This window comes from Hyperoodon ampullatus, assembly GCF_949752795.1.
Source record: "Hyperoodon ampullatus genome assembly, chromosome: 14".
In the NCBI taxonomy this organism is placed as follows: domain Eukaryota; kingdom Metazoa; phylum Chordata; class Mammalia; order Artiodactyla; family Ziphiidae; genus Hyperoodon; species Hyperoodon ampullatus.
The window spans coordinates 60,057,548-60,076,084 of NC_136927.1; the positions used below are offsets into that span (position 1 = coordinate 60,057,548).

At 47.8% G+C, this 18,537-nt stretch overlaps 1 protein-coding gene across 1 annotated transcript in view; it reads left to right on the top strand.

Moving 5' to 3' along the window:
• The first annotated feature begins 356 nt into the window (after positions 1–356).
• TGM3 (transglutaminase 3) overlaps positions 357–18,537 on the top strand; it is a 47,810-nt gene continuing 29,629 nt past the window's right edge. The window contains exons 1-5 of the mRNA XM_079718397.1: positions 357–393; positions 12,615–12,782; positions 13,127–13,369; positions 13,978–14,096; positions 15,490–15,618. Of these exons, the coding sequence (XP_079574523.1) occupies positions 387–393; positions 12,615–12,782; positions 13,127–13,369; positions 13,978–14,096; positions 15,490–15,618 (666 nt within the window). The 5' untranslated portion in view covers positions 357–386. The remainder of the gene's footprint in view (positions 394–12,614; positions 12,783–13,126; positions 13,370–13,977; positions 14,097–15,489; positions 15,619–18,537) is intronic.

Consider the following 18,537-nt stretch of genomic DNA (forward strand, 5'->3'; position numbering starts at 1 on the left):
TCTCAGCGTCGGCTCTGGACAAGCTACTTCAAGAAAAGCATGACATCATTTCCTAAACCCTACGATCCAGGAAGTTGTTCATCTTGAAAAAAAAATCATAAAATCAAACTCTGCATTTTTTTTATCTCCCCTCTTCTCCCCAAGCTGGTCTTGCACAAGCAACATGACCTTCCATTGGGTGACAAGTATGTGGTTAGTGAAACGCTTACAGGTACTACAGGAAGGACCTGTAATGAGGTGGGTGCCTCACCCACCTCATTAGAACTCTCACTGGGGTGTGTAGGAGAGGCTTCTATAAATGGCAAGGTGATCCCAGTGTCCAGTCTCCCCACACCATCTGTGCCATTCCCAGACGAGCCCAGAGAGGAGACAGAGGAAGGTGAAACATGAGTGGTGAGTACATGGAATCTTCTCTGCCAGTCCCCGCTGGACGCCCATGCTTCTGGGCCAACTGAGAGGCAAGGGTGTCCAGCTCGGGACAGCTGCCTTGCGAACTCTGAAGGCTAGACCTTGGTATCTTAGGGTTATCTTTCTCAGTGGCTGGCTGCCTATTCCCTCTAGCATGGTCCCGGGGAGAGAGCATGTTTGGGATGGAGTCCTGAATAATGGGCAGGGTCTTCAACGCAGCTGGAGGTCACGTCCCCTTAGACAGACGGACTAACGTTGCCTTTTCAAGCCAGCTGGTACCTGCTTTCTGTGTTTCTCAGTGCAGTTTTACCAGCTGTCAGTCACTCTGGCAAAGAAAAGTGCATCTCAGGGCTACAAGGGAGGGAGGGAGTGACAGCATGTACGTTGATTTAAAAGAAACCATCGGCAGCGCCGGAATGCTCCTAAGTAAATTACACATCCAGAAGCACCAGCAAGCTCTTTGAAAGTGACTTGGTGAGCTGGAACCGCCAGGAGCAGAAGGGGGCAGGTGTGCCGAGGACAGTTCCTACCAACGGCACCTGGGAAGGGGATGAAAAATCACTGCTGGGGAGCTCAGGTTCTCTGGCTCTGCGGTCACTTTGAGGACTGGGCTCTGCTTTGATGGCGCCCCTGCTAAGCAGCAGGTTAATTATTGCCTGTCATGGGTGCTCTGCCTAGTGGTTTGGCAGCTACACCAAATCCAAACAAGGCAAGAGTCAAACCGGTAAAATACTGTGAATGGTGGTTAGGGCTGCAGGAAGGTTTGCCCAAGAAATCGCTGAGCACGATGCAAAAGGGCAATGCTGGTTACTTCAGAAGTCACAAAGACCAGGACAGGGTGGCAGCAAAAAGGACCATTCCCATATCCCCAGCTTCCTCCCGTGAACACGCAGCGGTGCTGGGTTGCTAAGAAGGGGAGCTTTGGATCCTGTAGACTTTAGCAAGAGGGGATGCCAGCTGTCAGCCAGGCCATCTCCCTCCCTCTGGAGGAGATGGTGGCCCAGGAAGGTACAGACACTTACCGGGGTCCCACAGAAAGTTGATAGCAGGGCCCAGACTCGGTTCTAGCAGCACCCTTTCCACTGTGTCCTACTAACAGAGCCGAGCATATCCATGAGTGCGGGTGACATCTGCAACACAGGGAAGCAGTACTGAACCTGGTTCCTCATTTGAGCCTGAGGCTCTTCTGCCGCTGAGCCTCAGGCTCCCGATTCAAGACAAAGGGCTTGAAATGGATAGACTTCCAGGCTCCTTCCAGTACTGACAGCTCACTCGCCGTGAAAGGGCACCCAGGGACAGAGAGCAATGGGCCCCAGCAGAGGCTCACCCTCCAGGGGCATGTGCACCCACAGCAACCTGCCCACCGGGAGACCTGCATGACATCCTGAGGGGCCCAGTGTGTCAGTGCCTGTGACTCATGGAGTTGAGCTCTTAAGGCTCAACTTCTGGATCCACCAGATGTTCTAAGGTCACAGTGGAATGTGGACGATGGTCAGTTCAGAGAAAATCAAATTTTTAAAAAGAGAGACAGGGAAACACCTTCACTCCTTTGAAGTTCTCACACCTGAGTTCCTGGCCTGTCTTGGTCACTCAGCCAAGCAGGTTTCAGAAAATGGCTCCTGAATGAACGGGTTCACTTACTGGACACCCAGGGAAAGAGCCACGAGGTGTGGTGGAGCACAGAGATCATGAGGTGCGGTCTCTGCCCTCGTGGGGCTCGAGGTGGATTGTCATTAGGCTATGTTACAAATCCAAGCAAGAGCCAGGGGGGCAAGAGGAGGAGGGGATTAATCTTGGCCATGGTTTGGGGTAGGAAAGACCCTGGGACCCAGGTGGCACTTGGTATGGACGATGAGTTGGACTCAGTCAGAAGTTTTGTGGGGGCTTCCCTGGTGGCGCAGTGCTTAAGAATCCACCTGCCAATGCAGGGGACACAGATTCAAGCCCTGGTCCGGGAAGATCCCACATGCCGTGGAGCAACTAAACCCGTGTGCCGCAACTACTGAGCCTGTGCTCTAGAGCCCACAAGCCACAACTACTGGGCCCACGTGCCACAACTACTGAAGCCCGTGCACTTAGAGCCCGTGCTCTGCAACAAGAGAAGGCACCGCAGTGAGAAGCCCACAGACCACAACGAAGAGTAGCCCCCGTTCGCCACAACTAGAGAAAGCCCACGTGCAGCAACGAGGACCCAAAGCAGCCCTCCCAAAAAATTAATTAATTATTAAAAAAAAAAGTAGTTTTGTGGGTGAGGAGTGCTCTGGGCGGAGGGAACAGGAAAAGAAACGTGGGTGGTTGGGCACGTGTGACCCAGGGGACTATCAGGGTCGCAGTGTGCCGGTCTGAGAGGGCTGCGTCTCGCTCCCAAGTTAAGGTTTGTGTTGGAATCTGGGGTGTGCGGTTATTCTGCCTCCTGGGGTGGGGGGTGATGTGGTGGAGGAAGGCCTGGCAGCCTTCTGCACAGAGTGGCCGGGCACCATCTGCCTGCCATGCACTGAGGCCAGAGCCCCACGCCGGACAGGAATGCAGGCTGTGGACACAGACGCTGGGCCCAGTGTGGAGGGGAAGCATTGTTCCCCATCCTTGAAGCCACTTGGAGGCCCTGGGTCAGAGGCAGGGTCCCCAAGGTTCAAACCTGGATGCAGATCTCTGCCTGCAGGAGGCCAGAACCTCTGTGTTGGGGACTGACGTCCTGTCCCGCTGGGATGGTGAGCTTTCCCGCCAGCCGCTTTGCTGGGCAGAGTGCTGGCTTCAGGACTTACCCTCTCTGGCCTCAAGCCCCAGTCTGCAGAGGACCTATGCCGTTCTGGGCTGTGGGTCTGCACAGAAACCCTTTCCTGGGAGCTGGGATGCCAGCGGCTCTTTCCCCATTTCCAAGCCTCCGCGCTCGTGTCCGTGCTGCTCTGTTCACCTCAGATAACTTCTCGGCTCAGCCTCCACCCTGCTGGGCTGTGCTCCACAGATGGAGCAATGGTTCCTTCCCCAGGGCCCACATGTTGGCCTGGGGTGTGAGCTGAAGTGAGGAAATGCTTTCCCCTATTGCTGAAGTAAGGAAAGGGGCCTCAGGTCTCTGGTAGGGGCCTCAGGTCTCTGGTAGGGGCTGAGGGGGATTCCGAAGGAGTCTGCACTCCTCTCTCTCAGCCTGTTTTCCTCCTTTGTAAACAGGAGATGGTGACTGCCACCACCACCCCCGCCCCGCCTCCCTCCCAGAGCAGCTGTGTGGCTCAGGGGAGAGAATTCACGGAAAGGAGCTTTGATTAGTGTAAACGCTATGTAGGCCTAAGGCAGTGATTCTCAGTCATGGCTCTGGCTCGGAATTAGAATCACCAGGAGAGTTTAAGGAAAAAAAATCAATGCTGTCCGTAATGCAGAGATCCTGATTTCATGGGTCAGTGGTGGGGCTTAGGTTAATATGAATTCTCCAAATGATCCTTGTACTCAGTGAGGGTCTAAGAGATCCTAAACTCTCTGGAAGTGAAGGGGGCTCAGAATCCTTCTTCCTTCCTCTCCTCTCATGCTGACCACGTAATGTCAAGGCAGGGAGGAGGCTGTGCGTGGCCCTTTCTCTCTGGCAACTTCCTGGAACCGTGCCCAGGTCATGCCACCACCACGACGTCAGCTGGCTGCAGGGTGGCAGTGTGGAAATTGCGTGTGGTCAGGCAGCACCGGCTCCCAGTCTGGGCTCGGGCCAGGCTCTGCCTGAGCAAGTGATATTTGGCTGGTGACATCACCTGGCTGCACTTTCAAGTCCCTCATCTGTGAAATGAGAATGACAACATAGAAGGGTTTGTAACTATGAAAGGACACATGCGGACACATGCTCACACACGCTCAGCAGTGTCTGTGCCTCTGAGGCCCTCAATGGCAGCCCATGAGAAAGCTCAAACCCTCTTCTATCCTGTGTTGCTGGTGCCATTATGTGTAGGATCCTAAGGCATTTGTATCCCCCCCTGCCAGAGGGCCAGGCCCTCGTGGTGGGCACACGTGGGATCCCAACAAAAACCCTACAAGGAAGGATGTTTGGTTTCACTGTCCCCTTCTACAGAGATGCTGAGACCTTGCTCAAGGCTGCTCAGACCATCGGTTCAGGGCTCATTCATCCCGGGATCCTCACCAGCCCCTCACTCAGCCACCCAGGGAACCCTCATTACCCCACGACCTGGGTGCCAAGAAATTGTACCACCCATGCTGCACAGGGATTGAAAATGTCTGAATGTGGGGGAAAGATGAAGGGACGCAGCACAGGCTAGAGAGAGAGAAAGAAGAGAGTGGCGAGGGCTGCAGCGAGCGGGGGTCCTGCCAGGAGCTGGAAACATCCCGGTGCCTGGAGCTGAGGGGGGCGTTGGGAATGACTCACAGCCCACCAGTGACCGAGATCTAAGAACTGGTTTCTGAGCCAAGCTCTGCCTCTAAACTACCTTGTGACCTCAGCAGATGGCTTCCCCTTCCAGTGCCTCAGCTTTCTTACCTGTCATATGGGAATATTGGATCACATCACTGTTTTTCAAGCTGCCAGTTGTCACCCATTAGCAAGTTGTGAAATCAGTTTAGTGGATTGTGATCAGCAAATTAAAAAAAAAAAGCAGAAAATATCAGTGCATTGTACACAGTAAGGGTTAGTATTGTTTTGTGAAACTTTACGTCAATTATAGACCCATGTGTGTAAACAATGTACAAAATGTATTTCTATATTAATGAAGTCTCTAACAGAAAGCTTGAAGACACTTGGCTAGATAATTTTTAATATATCTCTCAGCCCTAATTAACTCTAGAAATCTGTAAGATTAAAAAAAAATCTTAGTCTAGAGAAGAGACCTAGGGAATAGGGTCTGGGCAGGTGGGGAAGATGCAGCCCCTAGAATATCATTATGTGATGGGCACCTGCCAGCAGCGCTCTGTGGTCCTCCCAGAAACAGCAGGTGAAAACCCCAGGCCCACACCTGCAACCAAGTCATCCTTCCCACCTGCTGCAGGTGACTCGATTACAGAGCCCAGCTGATAAGGATGGAGACAGTTGCCTAGTGAGCCCACTTTCACAATCTGGAATCTCTTCTGTGCTTCTCATGTTACCCCTGCCAAAGGTGGACCACAGAACAAGGGGAGGTTACATTATCAGGTATACATAATTAGGTTTAGCTGTGAATGACAGTGAACCCCAAATAACAATGGCTTAGAGAAATAAACAAGACAGAAGTTTGCTTCTTCCTTACACAATAGGTCTGGATGTAGGCCTTTCTGGTGGAGAGGACAGCTGCACAATCCCCAGGGACCTGGGCTCTGTGCAGTTCCCCACTCTGATGTCCTGAGAGCATGCGTGGTCTAGAGTTGAGTCTACATCACACCCACACCCCGGGCAGCAGGTGGAAGAAGATGGAAGTAAGCAGGCTAAGGGCATTTGCCAACTGTTTTGAAAAAGAAGTTTCCTCAGAAGGATTGAAAACAGGTATTCAAACAAATACTTGCAAATGAATGTTCATAGCAGCACTATCTACAAGAGCCCAAAAGTAGAAACAACCCAAATGTCCCTCAACTGATGAATGGATGAACAAAATACAGTATATAAACATAGTAGAATATTATTCAGCCATAAAGAAGGGATGAGCTACTGATAAATGCTACCACATGGACAAACCTTGAAAACATTATGCTAAGTGAAAAACCAGACTCAAAGACTACATACATGTGTGAGTCGATTGATATGAAATGACCAAAATAGGCAAATCCAGGGGAACAGAAAGTAGATTAATGGTTGCCAGGGGCTGCAATTAGGGGGGGATGGGGAGTGACTGCAGATGAGTGGGGGATATATTTGGGGTTGATGAAAAAGTTCTGAAACTAGATAGTGGTGATGGTTGCACAACATTGTGAATGTACTAAATTCCACCGAATTGTATGCTTTAAATGGTTAAAACGGTGAATTTCACCTCAATTTTTTAAAGAAAAGAGGTTTCCTAGAAGTTAGTACACATTACTATACCTACAAGTCATTGCCCAGGACTCATTCACATGACTCCCAGCTGCAGGGGAGTCTGGCCACTTACATGGGGGATTTTATTACCAAGAAAGAAGAAGCAAGTGAATACTGGGATAGACATTTGTCAGTGGCTACCACATTAGTGGTGCTGGTGGCACTGATAGTCTCAGGATAAAGAAATTGGGGAAATTGGCCCCGGCCTGATGGTAGAGTTAAGCAGTGACTCAAGGAGGCTGTGTGGCATTGTGAGATGGGCCCTGGATGAGAGTACAGAAACATCCCACAGTGGGCAAACCACCTCCTGGGCCTCCACATCCTCACAGCCAGAATAAGGGTGTGGGGAGATGCTCGGTCTCCAAGGCTTCTCCCTCTGATGTTTTTGAGTCTGTGTTGATGAGTCAATTGTAAGGGCGAAGCCACGCTCCTTTCATCCCTGCCCTTCATCCAGGCAGGTGTAAAAAACAGCTCTGAGGCTCATAAACATCCATGAAGTTGTAAACTCAAGAAGAAACTTGGATGGTTGTGCACCTCCCCTATCCTTTCTAGAACACTCTGGCTGTGATTAGTGCTATGCCAAGGGGTGGTGGGTGGGAGACCAAAGGCCCTGGATAATCCACAGACAGGATCATCAGATCCTTGATTTGGGGCTGGCAGAAACGATCCTAGGGCTCACAAGTGGGGCGGTGACTGAGGGAGGCAGGAACCACCTGGGGGCTTTGTGAGCGTGCACTCAACACGCCGTCCCCCTCAGGATTCAGGGATGCTCCTCTTCTACTCACCTCCCACGTAGAATGCCCTTTGGAACACATTTCCCCCTCCAGGTGCTCACTCTCTCCTCCGTGTCAGGATGCAAATGCCAGAAGGGAGGACAATGCACAGTGAGGGCTCCTCACCACCTGTGTGCCTTCTCAACTGAAGGTCCTGCCAGAGTCCCCCTCCCAGGTGGAAAACAGGGGACCATGGCAACAGGGAGGGTCAGTAAGACCTGGGTTCAGAATCCTGGCTCTGCCAAGCATTAGGTATATGACCTCGAATAAGGTATCAGTTTCTTTCTTTTTTTTTTTTAGTTGAAGTATACTTGATCTACGATGTTGTGTTAGTTTCAGGTATACAGCAAAGTGATTCGGTTATACATACATACATATATATATATATATATATATATATATAATTTTCCATTATAGGTTATTACAAGATATTGAATATAGTTCCCTGTGCTATACAGTAGGACCTTGCTGTTTATCTATTTTATATATAGTAGTGTGTATCTGCTAATCACCCCCTCAGTTTCCAGTTTCTGTAAGATTTCATCGATGACAGGTGTAAAGTGCTCTGTGTACTGTTTTTTGGGGTTTTTTTTAGCAATACAAAAGGTAAATATTTATTCAGAACAAAACTTTAAACAATCGATTTTACATTCTAAGCCACAAGGAAATAACAAAACATAAAGGAAAGACAAAAATTAAAAGAAAAGCAGTGTACTGCCTTTTCAACTTTAACTTGATAACACTTAGTAGACCCAATGCCCTCTAGCTTGGCCTATTTCCCAAGTACCTTTCAGAGTTAACAGCTCAATTGGAATTCCGTTTTTCTCCTGAGAGTCCGGAGGTTGCAGATGAGCTCCAGTCGGCTGCTTCTCTGGGGACACTAGCTATTGAGGCTAAGATGCAAATGCAAACCTTTCCTTACTCAGGAGCACCTCTATTTCTCACTGATAGCAATGAACGGGGAAGGGGAAGGCCACAAAGCAGCAGGGCCACTTTAATCCAGATATGGTACCCCAGGGGGCAGTGAGTACACCCTGGATTATGTTCCTTTGTCCCTTCCGTATCTCCCAAGTATTCTGAAGCTCCTGCCAAAGCTTCTGCTTCCTTCCCCAGATGATTTCTTAGCATCCCCTGGGCTCGTTATTCTGGAAAGAGCAGACTTTCTGGGCCCTCAAGTGCTGAGGAAAATGTTGTGAGGTGTGAGAGGTAGTGGAATGAGCACCGGGCTTGGGTTCAGGGAACTCTACTCTAGGCTAGCTCTGGCACCAGACAGCTATGTGATTTTGACCCAGTCATTTAACCTCTCTGGTCCTGTTTCATCTGTTGGAATACAAGGGGATTGGTCTAGACCAATTTTTAGGTCTTTTCCAGCGGGAAAATTCTAGATTCCATGATTCTGTGAAGAATGGCTTCTGAGCCACTGAAAGCGCTGTCACAAAGTCCATGCATTTTAATGCCGTAAGAGAGGTCCTTGGCCACCATTCAGAGCCTATTGACTCAGGTTACATACACTTCTAACAACACTGGTTTCACAAATTCTCAGACCACAGAGATTAGAAGCAGCAAATTAAAAGGGGACGGGATGAGCTGCAAAAGATAGACACCCTGACAGAAGCCAGGGTCAACAGTGTTCTCAATTCAACAAACATTGATCTCCTTCAAAAACGATAAAAAATGGTTTTAAAAAAAGGGTTTGGCACTTAAGAGGGGTAAGCTGGCTCTGTGTTCACCCTAGCAGGCAGGCGGGTATTCAGTGCCCGGCCACATCGGTTAGCTGAGCTGCCACAGAATTGTGAACCGCTTTGGGACACTGGGCAAAGGCGTGTCCTCGTTTGCCACAGAGGTTACACACGATGCCCTTCCGGCAGTAAGGGCTCAGGTGCCCCTCCTCCCCGCCCCTGAAGGGGTGCTCTGTGTACTCTTAAGAGCAGTCGACACATAGGAGACTGATGACAAATGTGTCATGCTCTTCCTCACCCTCCAGCTCAGAGAAGCCTTGTATGTCCCACGAGCACCCCGTGAAGGAGCAAGACTCCTTCATGCCAGGGCTCACGCTGGGAGAGGCAGAGATGACCATCTCAGTCACCCCAGGACTTCACCTAGTGCACGCAAAGTGCCCTTCATCTCCTTTCGGTGTCCCTGCAGCCAAGGCACCCTGGAGCTCAGTCTTCTTCATCATTTTCCCGGCAGACAAGCCCCTGCATTCTGGCATGAAAGGGAGACATCGCTACTATTTTTTTGATAGTTAGAATTGTTTTATTTTTCAAGACTTAAGCAAACCTATGTAAACTGGCTGCGTGTATTTTTGCATGTTGATTCATCTTTTTTTCATACAAATTCTTTTTTAAGTTGAAGTGTAGTTGATTTACAATATTGTATTAGTTTCATTTATATAACATAGTGATTCAATATTTTTATAAATTATATTCCATTTAAAGTTACTATAAAATATTGGCTGTATTTCCTGTGTTATACAGTCTATCCTTGTAATGTATTCATTTTACACATATTACTTTGTACCTCTTAATCCCCTAACTCTTTCTTGTCCCCCCCACCTCTGACTGGTAACTATAGTTTGTTCCCTCTATCTGTAAATCTGTTTCTGTTTTGTTATATTCATTTGTTTCATCTTTTATTTTAGATTCCACATATAAGTGATAATATACAGTATTTGTCTTCTTCTATCTGACTTATTTCACTAAACATAATACCCTTCAGGTCCATCCATGTTGTTGCATATTTCATTCCTTTTTATGGCTGAGTAGTATTCCACTGTATATATATACCACATCTTCCTTATTTATTCATCTGTTGATGAACATTTAGGTTGCTTCTGTATCTTTTTATTGTAAATAATGCTGCTGTGAATATTGGGGTTCATGTATCTTTTTGAGTTAGTATTTTTGTATTCTTTAAATATACACCCAAGAGTGGAGTTGCTGGATCATATGGTAACTCTATTTTGGGTTTTTGAGGAACCTCCGTACTGTTCTCCATAGTGGCTGCACCAATTTACATTCCAAACCAACAGTGTAGGAAGGCTCCCTTTCCTCCACGTCCTCGCCAACCCTTGTTGTTTGTGGAGACGCCTCCGTTATTGGCACAAGTATAGCAAACAGTGCATAACCCTTGGCACAGCAAAGAAGGAGGTGGGCCTGTCGGAGGGAAGGCAGAAGCTGGCTATAGATGGGAATCCCTGCCACCCCTCTTTCCTCACCCCTGTTCTTGACTGAGGGCTGTCTGGGGACATAATTGCTGCTCTCGAAGAGTCCATGGTCAAGAATAATAAGCTTCTCCTGGGGAATATCCTTTAGGGTTTGGGAGTGGGGAAGAATCTCCGGGGAGGCTTGTGTGACCTCAGACCACACATCTCTAAGAGCTCTTCTTTTTTCTAAAACGGGACAGTGAGTAAAGCTCTACCAAATCCCATGCACAGAAGGCAGTGAGCACAGTTCATAAGAGGCAGGGGTTTAAAAGGTGGGGACGTTGCCCTAAAGAGTCCTAGCTTTTAGCAAACCAGCTCTCTGCAAGTCATGTAGAGCTTGATGTTTGCCAGAGGGTGCCTGAGCTCTGAGCTGTCACCATTCAATGTCTACACACAGGAGCATTCATCTTCTTCTGTCCCACCTTCCCTCCCTTTGCCTTGCCCTTCATTCAATAGATATTTTTGATTGCATGAATGTTTTAGTTTCCCTGAGTAAAAAAAAAACTTAATTTATTCTTTCAATAACCATTTGTTCAATGAATGAATGAACAAGTGGGCATTTGAATGAATGAATCTTTAGTACTCCAAGTGGAGGTGAGATCACCTCCTGAGCCCCGCTTCAGCAGCAGCCTTTGGCTCATCACCCAGAGTCTGCGTCCCACTCAAGAGAGTGTCTCTTACGAGCCTCTGCCCGTCTCCGGAGTTGCTTGGATGGGAGCCCCCAGCCCCAGGCCTGCCCTGGAGCCACACCCTCCCTGCCTCCCCTTTCTCCTCTGTGGAAAGCCTCTGCTCTAGCCAAATGAGACACCTGCTCTCCTGGGCCTTGGGCCTCTCTGCCTGTTGTCTGGAATGCACCTGACAAAATTCTCTCTTCCTTCAAGGCCCAGCATTTTCAATGAATTTTTTCTGATGCCTATAACTGAAAGCGATTCTTACCTACATCTAGACACCTTTTTGGGGGGAGATTGGATTTACCTCATTCCACCATTCATTCTGACATGTTGTCTTATGCACTCCTGAAGCTCTTTGAGGATTCAAACTACTTTTCATACATTTTCACACCCCCAACATTGTGCTTTACATAGTGTCCTGTAAATAATACGTATTCTCTATATGTTTATTGAATGAATACCCCATATAGACCTTTCCTTATAGACTAAATTTAGAGCTCTAGTCATGATAGTCATTGCATGACATTAGTTTTATGTTTGTTTGTTCATTTATTCCCTCAGTTGTTTGTCTAACTGTCCTAATACAGTCAAGCAATGTGTTAGGCATCAGAATATAAAGTTTAAGAAGGCACATTCTGATGAACACAGACAGACACCTATAAAGAAGAGTTGTGCCTGGTGCTAGGATGGGCTACTCCACTCCCATCATAGCCATGGCCACATCATAAAGACAGAGACCACTTTCATTTGCAGAAGAATGGGTGGTGAACATCTCAAATGTAACTCAAAGGAATTAAATACCTCAAAAGGTTTAAATCGGCTAAACTCCTCATATCTCCTGGAATCTTTCTTCTCTGAAACCCTTCTCAGCTTAGCTCCCTCACCTCCACAATCACCTGAGAAGTTTGGAGGTGGATTTTGAAGTGTTAGTCCTCAGGGTCTTATCCAGGGATCTCATGGCCTTAGACCACTCTTGCCAGTGAGCATTTGAAAGACCTTCCAGGCCAGTGATTGCCCAATCTCCAGCCTCGAAATGCTTGTCAGGGTTACACAATCCTCCTCAGCATCAGATGCCCAGGCCAACACCGAGGTGTTGCATATATAAAGTACAGATCACACAGCTAAACGTTTGCTGGGTGTTGGAGTGATAGAAGACACCTGGTATCTGGGAAGACACAAAGGGAAAAGCAAGGAAGCCAAACCAGGGTGGTGGATTCGAGAGAAGTAGCGTCCTCCCAGTTCTACATGAGCCCCCATCCACAAAGGAAGGAAGATAAAGTGGACAGAATTGGTTACTCAATTCTGGCTGGTTGGGTGAATCTACTTCTTTGAGAGCTGAGTGACAGTCGGCCAGGTGGAGGGGGAAGTGGGACTAGTGTGTGCAGAGCTTCTGCAGCCTGAAAAGGCAGATGGGAATAGGTTGTAAAGTGCTTGCTATGCTTGCATTTTAATGTGATTCTTCCTAGAAGATTCTTCCCCAGTGAGCCCTGTCCAAAAGCAGTCTCTTTGGTAACTTACACTTTTTCCCCCACACCACCATCCCTTGCCTCTGAGGATCTCAAGTCTTCTTTTCTGTCTCATGGCTTTAGAACTCCAGAGTGTCAACTGGCAGATAACCAGAAATGAGCAGGAACATCACACAGACAAGTTCTTCAGCCAGGAGCTTATCGTGCGGAGAGGCCAACTCTTCTGCATATCATTGACCTTATGCCGAAGTCTCGGCTATAACGGACATGTGACATTCACAGCTTCCACAGGTACCTGCTCCCTGCTCCCCCAGCCAACACACATCTGAGTAGACCTTGGGGCTGTGCATCCAAGGGATGGTGGTGGTGGTGGCCCCGGGCTTTAGCCCAGCTCTACCATTGACTTGGTGTGACCTTGAGCAAGTTTCTGCCTGTCTCTGAGTCTGAGGGTCACAGTCTTCACATCAAGAGGGATTTGGCCCACGTGGTCTCTCCAGCTGCTTCCAGCGCCATAACACAATGCTTCATTATATGATGTCTCCCAAAGGGCCCCGGCAGTTATATTGGAATCTGGTTTCTCCCCACAGTCTGGCCAACACTACTTGGTTTCCATTGTCCTATGCCTTCTTTTACAGGGCCTTACCCCTCAGAGTCGGCCAAGACAAAGGCTGTGTTTTCACTCCGCAACAGGATAAGTGGCATTGGCTGGGGTGCACAACTTCTGTACGACAGGAACAATGTTTTGAGCATCTCCATCCTCAGTCCTGCCAATGCACCCATAGGAAGGTACACGCTGAGTGTTCGGATCTGCTTCGAGGACAGTGAAACCACTCTGAAACTTGGAACATTCATACTGCTCTTTAACCCCTGGTTGCAAGGTAGGCACCTAGCCACCCACACTCCCAGCCATCAGCTAAGTGATGCCCATGGAAAGGAGATGGGGGGAATGCTTTTCATGGGCTCAGGTTTGATTAGGGAAAGTTTGTGGAATATGGAAACAGCACAGAAGCTAGAAGTCAGAAGCCAGGGGTTTGAGTCCAGCTCTGCCACTTAACCAGCTTTGTGTGTCTGGCAGTCACTCTACCCTTCTAAGCATCAAATTCCTAACCATTAAATGGACATCGTGATATTTTTGGAGCTATTGCAGGGATCTCATGAGCTTTTGAAAACTGTATAGTATGGTGTAATGACCACAGCACAATTCTGCAGCGTGGAGATAGCTTGTGCCTGAAGAAGCAAGTGTTTCATTCCCAGGGGTCTCATTTTCAGATTCTCAGGTCATCCCAGCTTCTTTTTTCAAGCTCATAGTTCCCATAATATGAAGTGGAAACATTATAGCCCAAGGCTTCACTCCTCAGTGGAGGTTGGGTGAAGGGTTGCAGGTAGGGCTTGCTCCAGCCCCCAGGAGGTTACTCAGGACTGAGAGGATGACTGGTCTCTATAGTCCTCTCTATAACCCCTAATATCTGCTTTTTGTGTCAAACAGCCGATAGTGTCTTTATGAGTAACTGTGATGAGAGGGAGGAGTATGTTCAGGAAGATGCTGGCGTCATCTTCATGGGAAGACCAAGTTACATTGGCATGATTGGCTGGAACTATGGACAGGTAAAAAGATCATAAAGCCTGGTGGTAATGTCCCTATTATACCCAAGAAGCTCAGCCGCTGGTCCCACAGATAGGCGGAAGTTCCCAAATCTGTCCATTCGCCTGCCTTCTGTTCATTCATCCATTCAGAAGGCATTTACTGATGACCTACTATGCGCCAGGCCCCAAGCTGCACACTATGGATACAGGAGATGGATAAGACAGATTTCCTGTCTTGGAGGAGGTCACAATCTAGTGGGCAAAACAGACACATAACTAAATTGATGCAATGAAGTGTTATTGGTACCATGATGCACAAATGAGGATAAGGCCCATTAGAGACACTTGGGACAATAAAGTAGTTTCTGTTATTCATTCTAGGTAAGAATGTGAGGAAGCTTCCTTGGTGTGTGCATTCGACCTTTCAAAGGTCCTTCATTAGTATGACATCTGAGTCCACAGAGTTCCCAGGTTTGCTCAGCCTAAAAAACATCCAGAGATTCCCTCCACCTTTTCTTTTTTCCAGTAGATAAATGAAGACATTACAACGAAGTGCCTTGGGTGAGGTACCTTGCATGTCCAGCAGGGGGTGGACAGGTGCATTCTCTGCCACGTCCAGACCCCATTCTGTAGTCAACCAGAGCACATCTGCCATATATTTTATATATTGAGTTTTATATGTTGGGTTCTGTGTTAAATTTCATTCAAAAAGAAAGTGGGGTGGGGTGGGTAAGGGCATAAGGTGCACCCGGGGATGGAAGGGAAGATATTTTTGAAGGGCGAGATCTGGGTGAGCCTCTCTTAGGGAAGAGCTTTTGATCAGAAACCTAAAGGAGGCAAAGGAGCCAGATAGATCTCTTGGGGAAGAGCAGTGGAGGTAGAAGGAACTGCACATGCAAAGACCCTAAGGCAAGAAAGAGCTTGGCCTTCTCCATTTGAGAAGCAATGACAAAAATAAGACTTATTTTGTGAAAATGCCTTCAAATTCCAATTTAATGAGACATTTTATCTTCTTAATCAGTTCCCCCAAAGTCTGAGTAATATGCTCAAGATCAATGTCAGATCTAGATGGAAACTTTGAGATGAGCTCAGTCTGATCCCCTGTTATAAAGGTGGACAAATTGAGGCCCAGACAGGCCAAGTGATTGCTCTCACGTTCATAACAGTGAGGGAGTGCCATTAACTTTAGGGACCTCAGTGCAAGGCCTTGTGTATAGCAAGAGCTCTGGATGAGTTTGCAGGGTTAAAGCACAAGTTGGGTGGTTGCTCCTCAGATTCTCTCAGCTCTGGAGGCAGCGGAGTGGAAGGATCTGGGCAGAGCCCATGGTTCTTACCAGTGTAGCCCCCGTGCCTTCTATAAGCTGATACTACTTGTCATTTCTTTCATTGTAACATATGGTCCCATTTTGAACAGTTTGAAGAAGGCATTCTGGACATTTGCCTCTCTCTGCTGGATAATAGTCTGAATTTTCGCCGTGACCCTGCTACTGATGTGGCCCGCAGAGACGACCCCCAGTATGTTGGCCGGGTGCTGAGTGCAATGGTGAGTGATGAGAAAACCATAATAACTAGTTATTCCTGTATATCAAACCCAGCTCTGGGTTAGGCACAACCACTTATAGCGTTGGTTGACATCTCACAAAATATAGCTGTGGCTGTTACCATCCCCATTTCGCACACGTGGAGCCTCTACGTTAAAGAACATTCCTGAGACACGCAGTGAGTGAGTGGCAAAGGCAGAGCTGGACCCAGGCTGCCTGGCTCCAAAGCCCTTTCCACTGTACTGTGAGGCCTTCCTCCAATGATGAAGGATTTGATCTTTGGGTGTCTGCCAGGACCAGAAGGAGGCAAAGCTGAGAATTTGCTCCATCCCTGGGGCTCCTGGGAAAGGGGGTAAGCTCCTGAGCCAGCCTGAAGCGTTAACCTCCTTTGCTCTGACTCATCCCATCCTCAGCACAGAGGGCTCGAGTGCCAGCGGGGAGGGCAGAGGCCAACACAGTCATTGTCTAGATGGGGAAACTGATGCCAGGGGGCTGGAGTGACTCACTCACAGCCTCAGCCTGTGAGTCTGGCCAGAGCAAGGCCTCCAACTTCCCGCCCAGGGCCTCCTTCACTTGCCCAGTCCCTCCATGTGAGAAACCTGTCCCCACTTCCCCAGACACATGCGCACATGCACTCAGAGGCACACATAAGCTGGATGCTGGAGGAATGCACTGCTCTGTAGTCAGTGTGCAGAGAGCACCTCCATCAGAAAGTATCCAAACAAGGGATAGCCTGCTCAAAAGTTACAAAGTAAAAAGCTAAAAGTCAGAGAGTTCTTGAACTTTAACCCTCTGAAACTAAATGATTACTCAGAAGTGTCTTTAACTTTTTTTTTTTTTTTTTTGATTAATGGACTAGGCATTTCAAGTCTCTTTTGAGTTGGGAGAATATCCAAGCTAACAAGCTAGTTACATGGTTAGAAATTTGAATGTCCTTCTGACTGCATGATAGATATCGGGGGTCATCAGACAGCTTTGGGTTACTTTTTAACCCAAACTTCACAGGACAGCTGTGGGGAGGCCCAGGCAATGTGGAGGTGCTGAGGAAATGGTGGGGACCAAGGCAGCTGGGAAGAGTGCAGAGAGGGAGTGGGGCCTGGACCCAACCTCAAAAACCAAGCGGCCCAGGAGGGGGTGGATTAAACCCAACGCCAAGGTCGAGGGAAGCTGGATTCAGGCACTTTAGGAAGCTGAGCCTCCTCAGCTCAGGAGAGGGGAGGGGAGGCAGCTGGCTCCAGTAGCTGCTGACTCACCCCTGCCCTCCAGACAAGCCACTTGATCTGAGAGCTGGGTGCCTCAGCGGTACCTCCCCATTCTCTCTCCAGCCCTCCTGGTTGGGCTGGGCCACGAGCTAATTATGGCCTGTGTGGGGCTTTGAAACCTTGGCTTTCAGTCAGAGATGACTCTGCTGATTACCACTTTGGAGGCTGGTGCACCTGTGACTCAGGAGATGGGGATGGTCTGTGCAATCTTCCCTCTTGAAGGAGTCCCATCTGGCCCCATCCTGCTATTCCAGCCCAGACCATCCTGGAGAGGCTGTGGTGCTCACCCACCACACAGAGGGACCGTGGAGGGCTGGGTCAGCCTGTCCTGGGCAAGGATCCTTCCATTTCCAGACTGTTCATCCTCATAGGCCTTGCCCTTGTGGCCCCCACAGAGAGAGGGAGCCGTTCTCACTGTAAGGTTGGGATAAATGCTAGTCAAAGTTTCATAAACTCTGAAAACTTGGCTGCTGGAACACAGCTGAGGGAGTACTTGTTTCTAAAGTTCCCTGTGTTGGAAGGTAAAGAATGAAGGCCCAGAGAGGTGAATCGACTCCCCCGCAAGCAGTCACCCAGCTGACAAGCAGCCAGGCTGGGCTTGCAACTCGGGTTTCTTCTTCTTCTTCTTTTTTTAAATTTTTTATTGGAGTAGGGTTGCTTTACAATGTTATGTTAGTTTCTGCTGTACAGCAAAGTGAATCAGTTATACGTATACATATATCCTCTCTTTTTTAGATTTCCTTCCCATTTAGGTCACCACAGAGCATTGAGTAGAGCTCCCTGTGCTATACAGTAGGTTCTCATTAGTTATCTATTTGATTTTACTTTATTAAAAATTTTTTTTTAATTGGGGTATAGTTGTTTTACAGTGTTGTGTTATTTTCTACTGTATAACAAAGTGGAGTTCCCTGTGCTATACAGCAGGTTCTTATTAGTTACCTGTTTTATACATAGTAGTGTATATATGTCAATCCCAATCTCCCAATTCATCCCACCACTCCCTTTCCCCCCTTGGTAACCACACATTTGTTCTGTACATCTGTGTCTCTATTTCTGTTTTGCAAATAAGTTCATCTGTACCATTTTTCTAGATTGCACATATAAGCGATAATATACGATATTTGTTTTTCTCTGAGGTTTCTCCTTTTTTCATTCTCTTTTAACTTTTTATCATGGAAAAGTTCAGACTTTCACTAAAGTAGAGGAAAAAGTAAAATGAACTCTTATGTACCCATCACTGGCTTCAGTCATTACCCACTCAAGGCCAGTCTTGTTTCATCTCTGTCCCTTCCTCCAAAGACTGTTTAATAAATCCCAGACATTATATCATTTCATCCCTAAATATTTCAATATGAGTCTATAAAAGACTCAGACTAAGAAACTCAGATCTTTTGATTGCTAGTCCAGTGCTCTTTTCATACTGCATCATGGTTGTGTTACTTATACAAGAATCATGCCTTAAGTTGAGGGAATGAATAAATGAATGAATGAATGAAAAGCAACAGTCCATCTTTATTCTTTCCAAGAAGAAGTTAGTTGCTAAAGTTCTAAAGTGATCTTTTTAGAAGACCAGGACACCAAAAGAGAGCTTCAAACCATGGACTCCCAAGTCAGGCAGCAGCAGTAACCCATGAGTTTTGGCCAGAAGTTGCCTGCAGG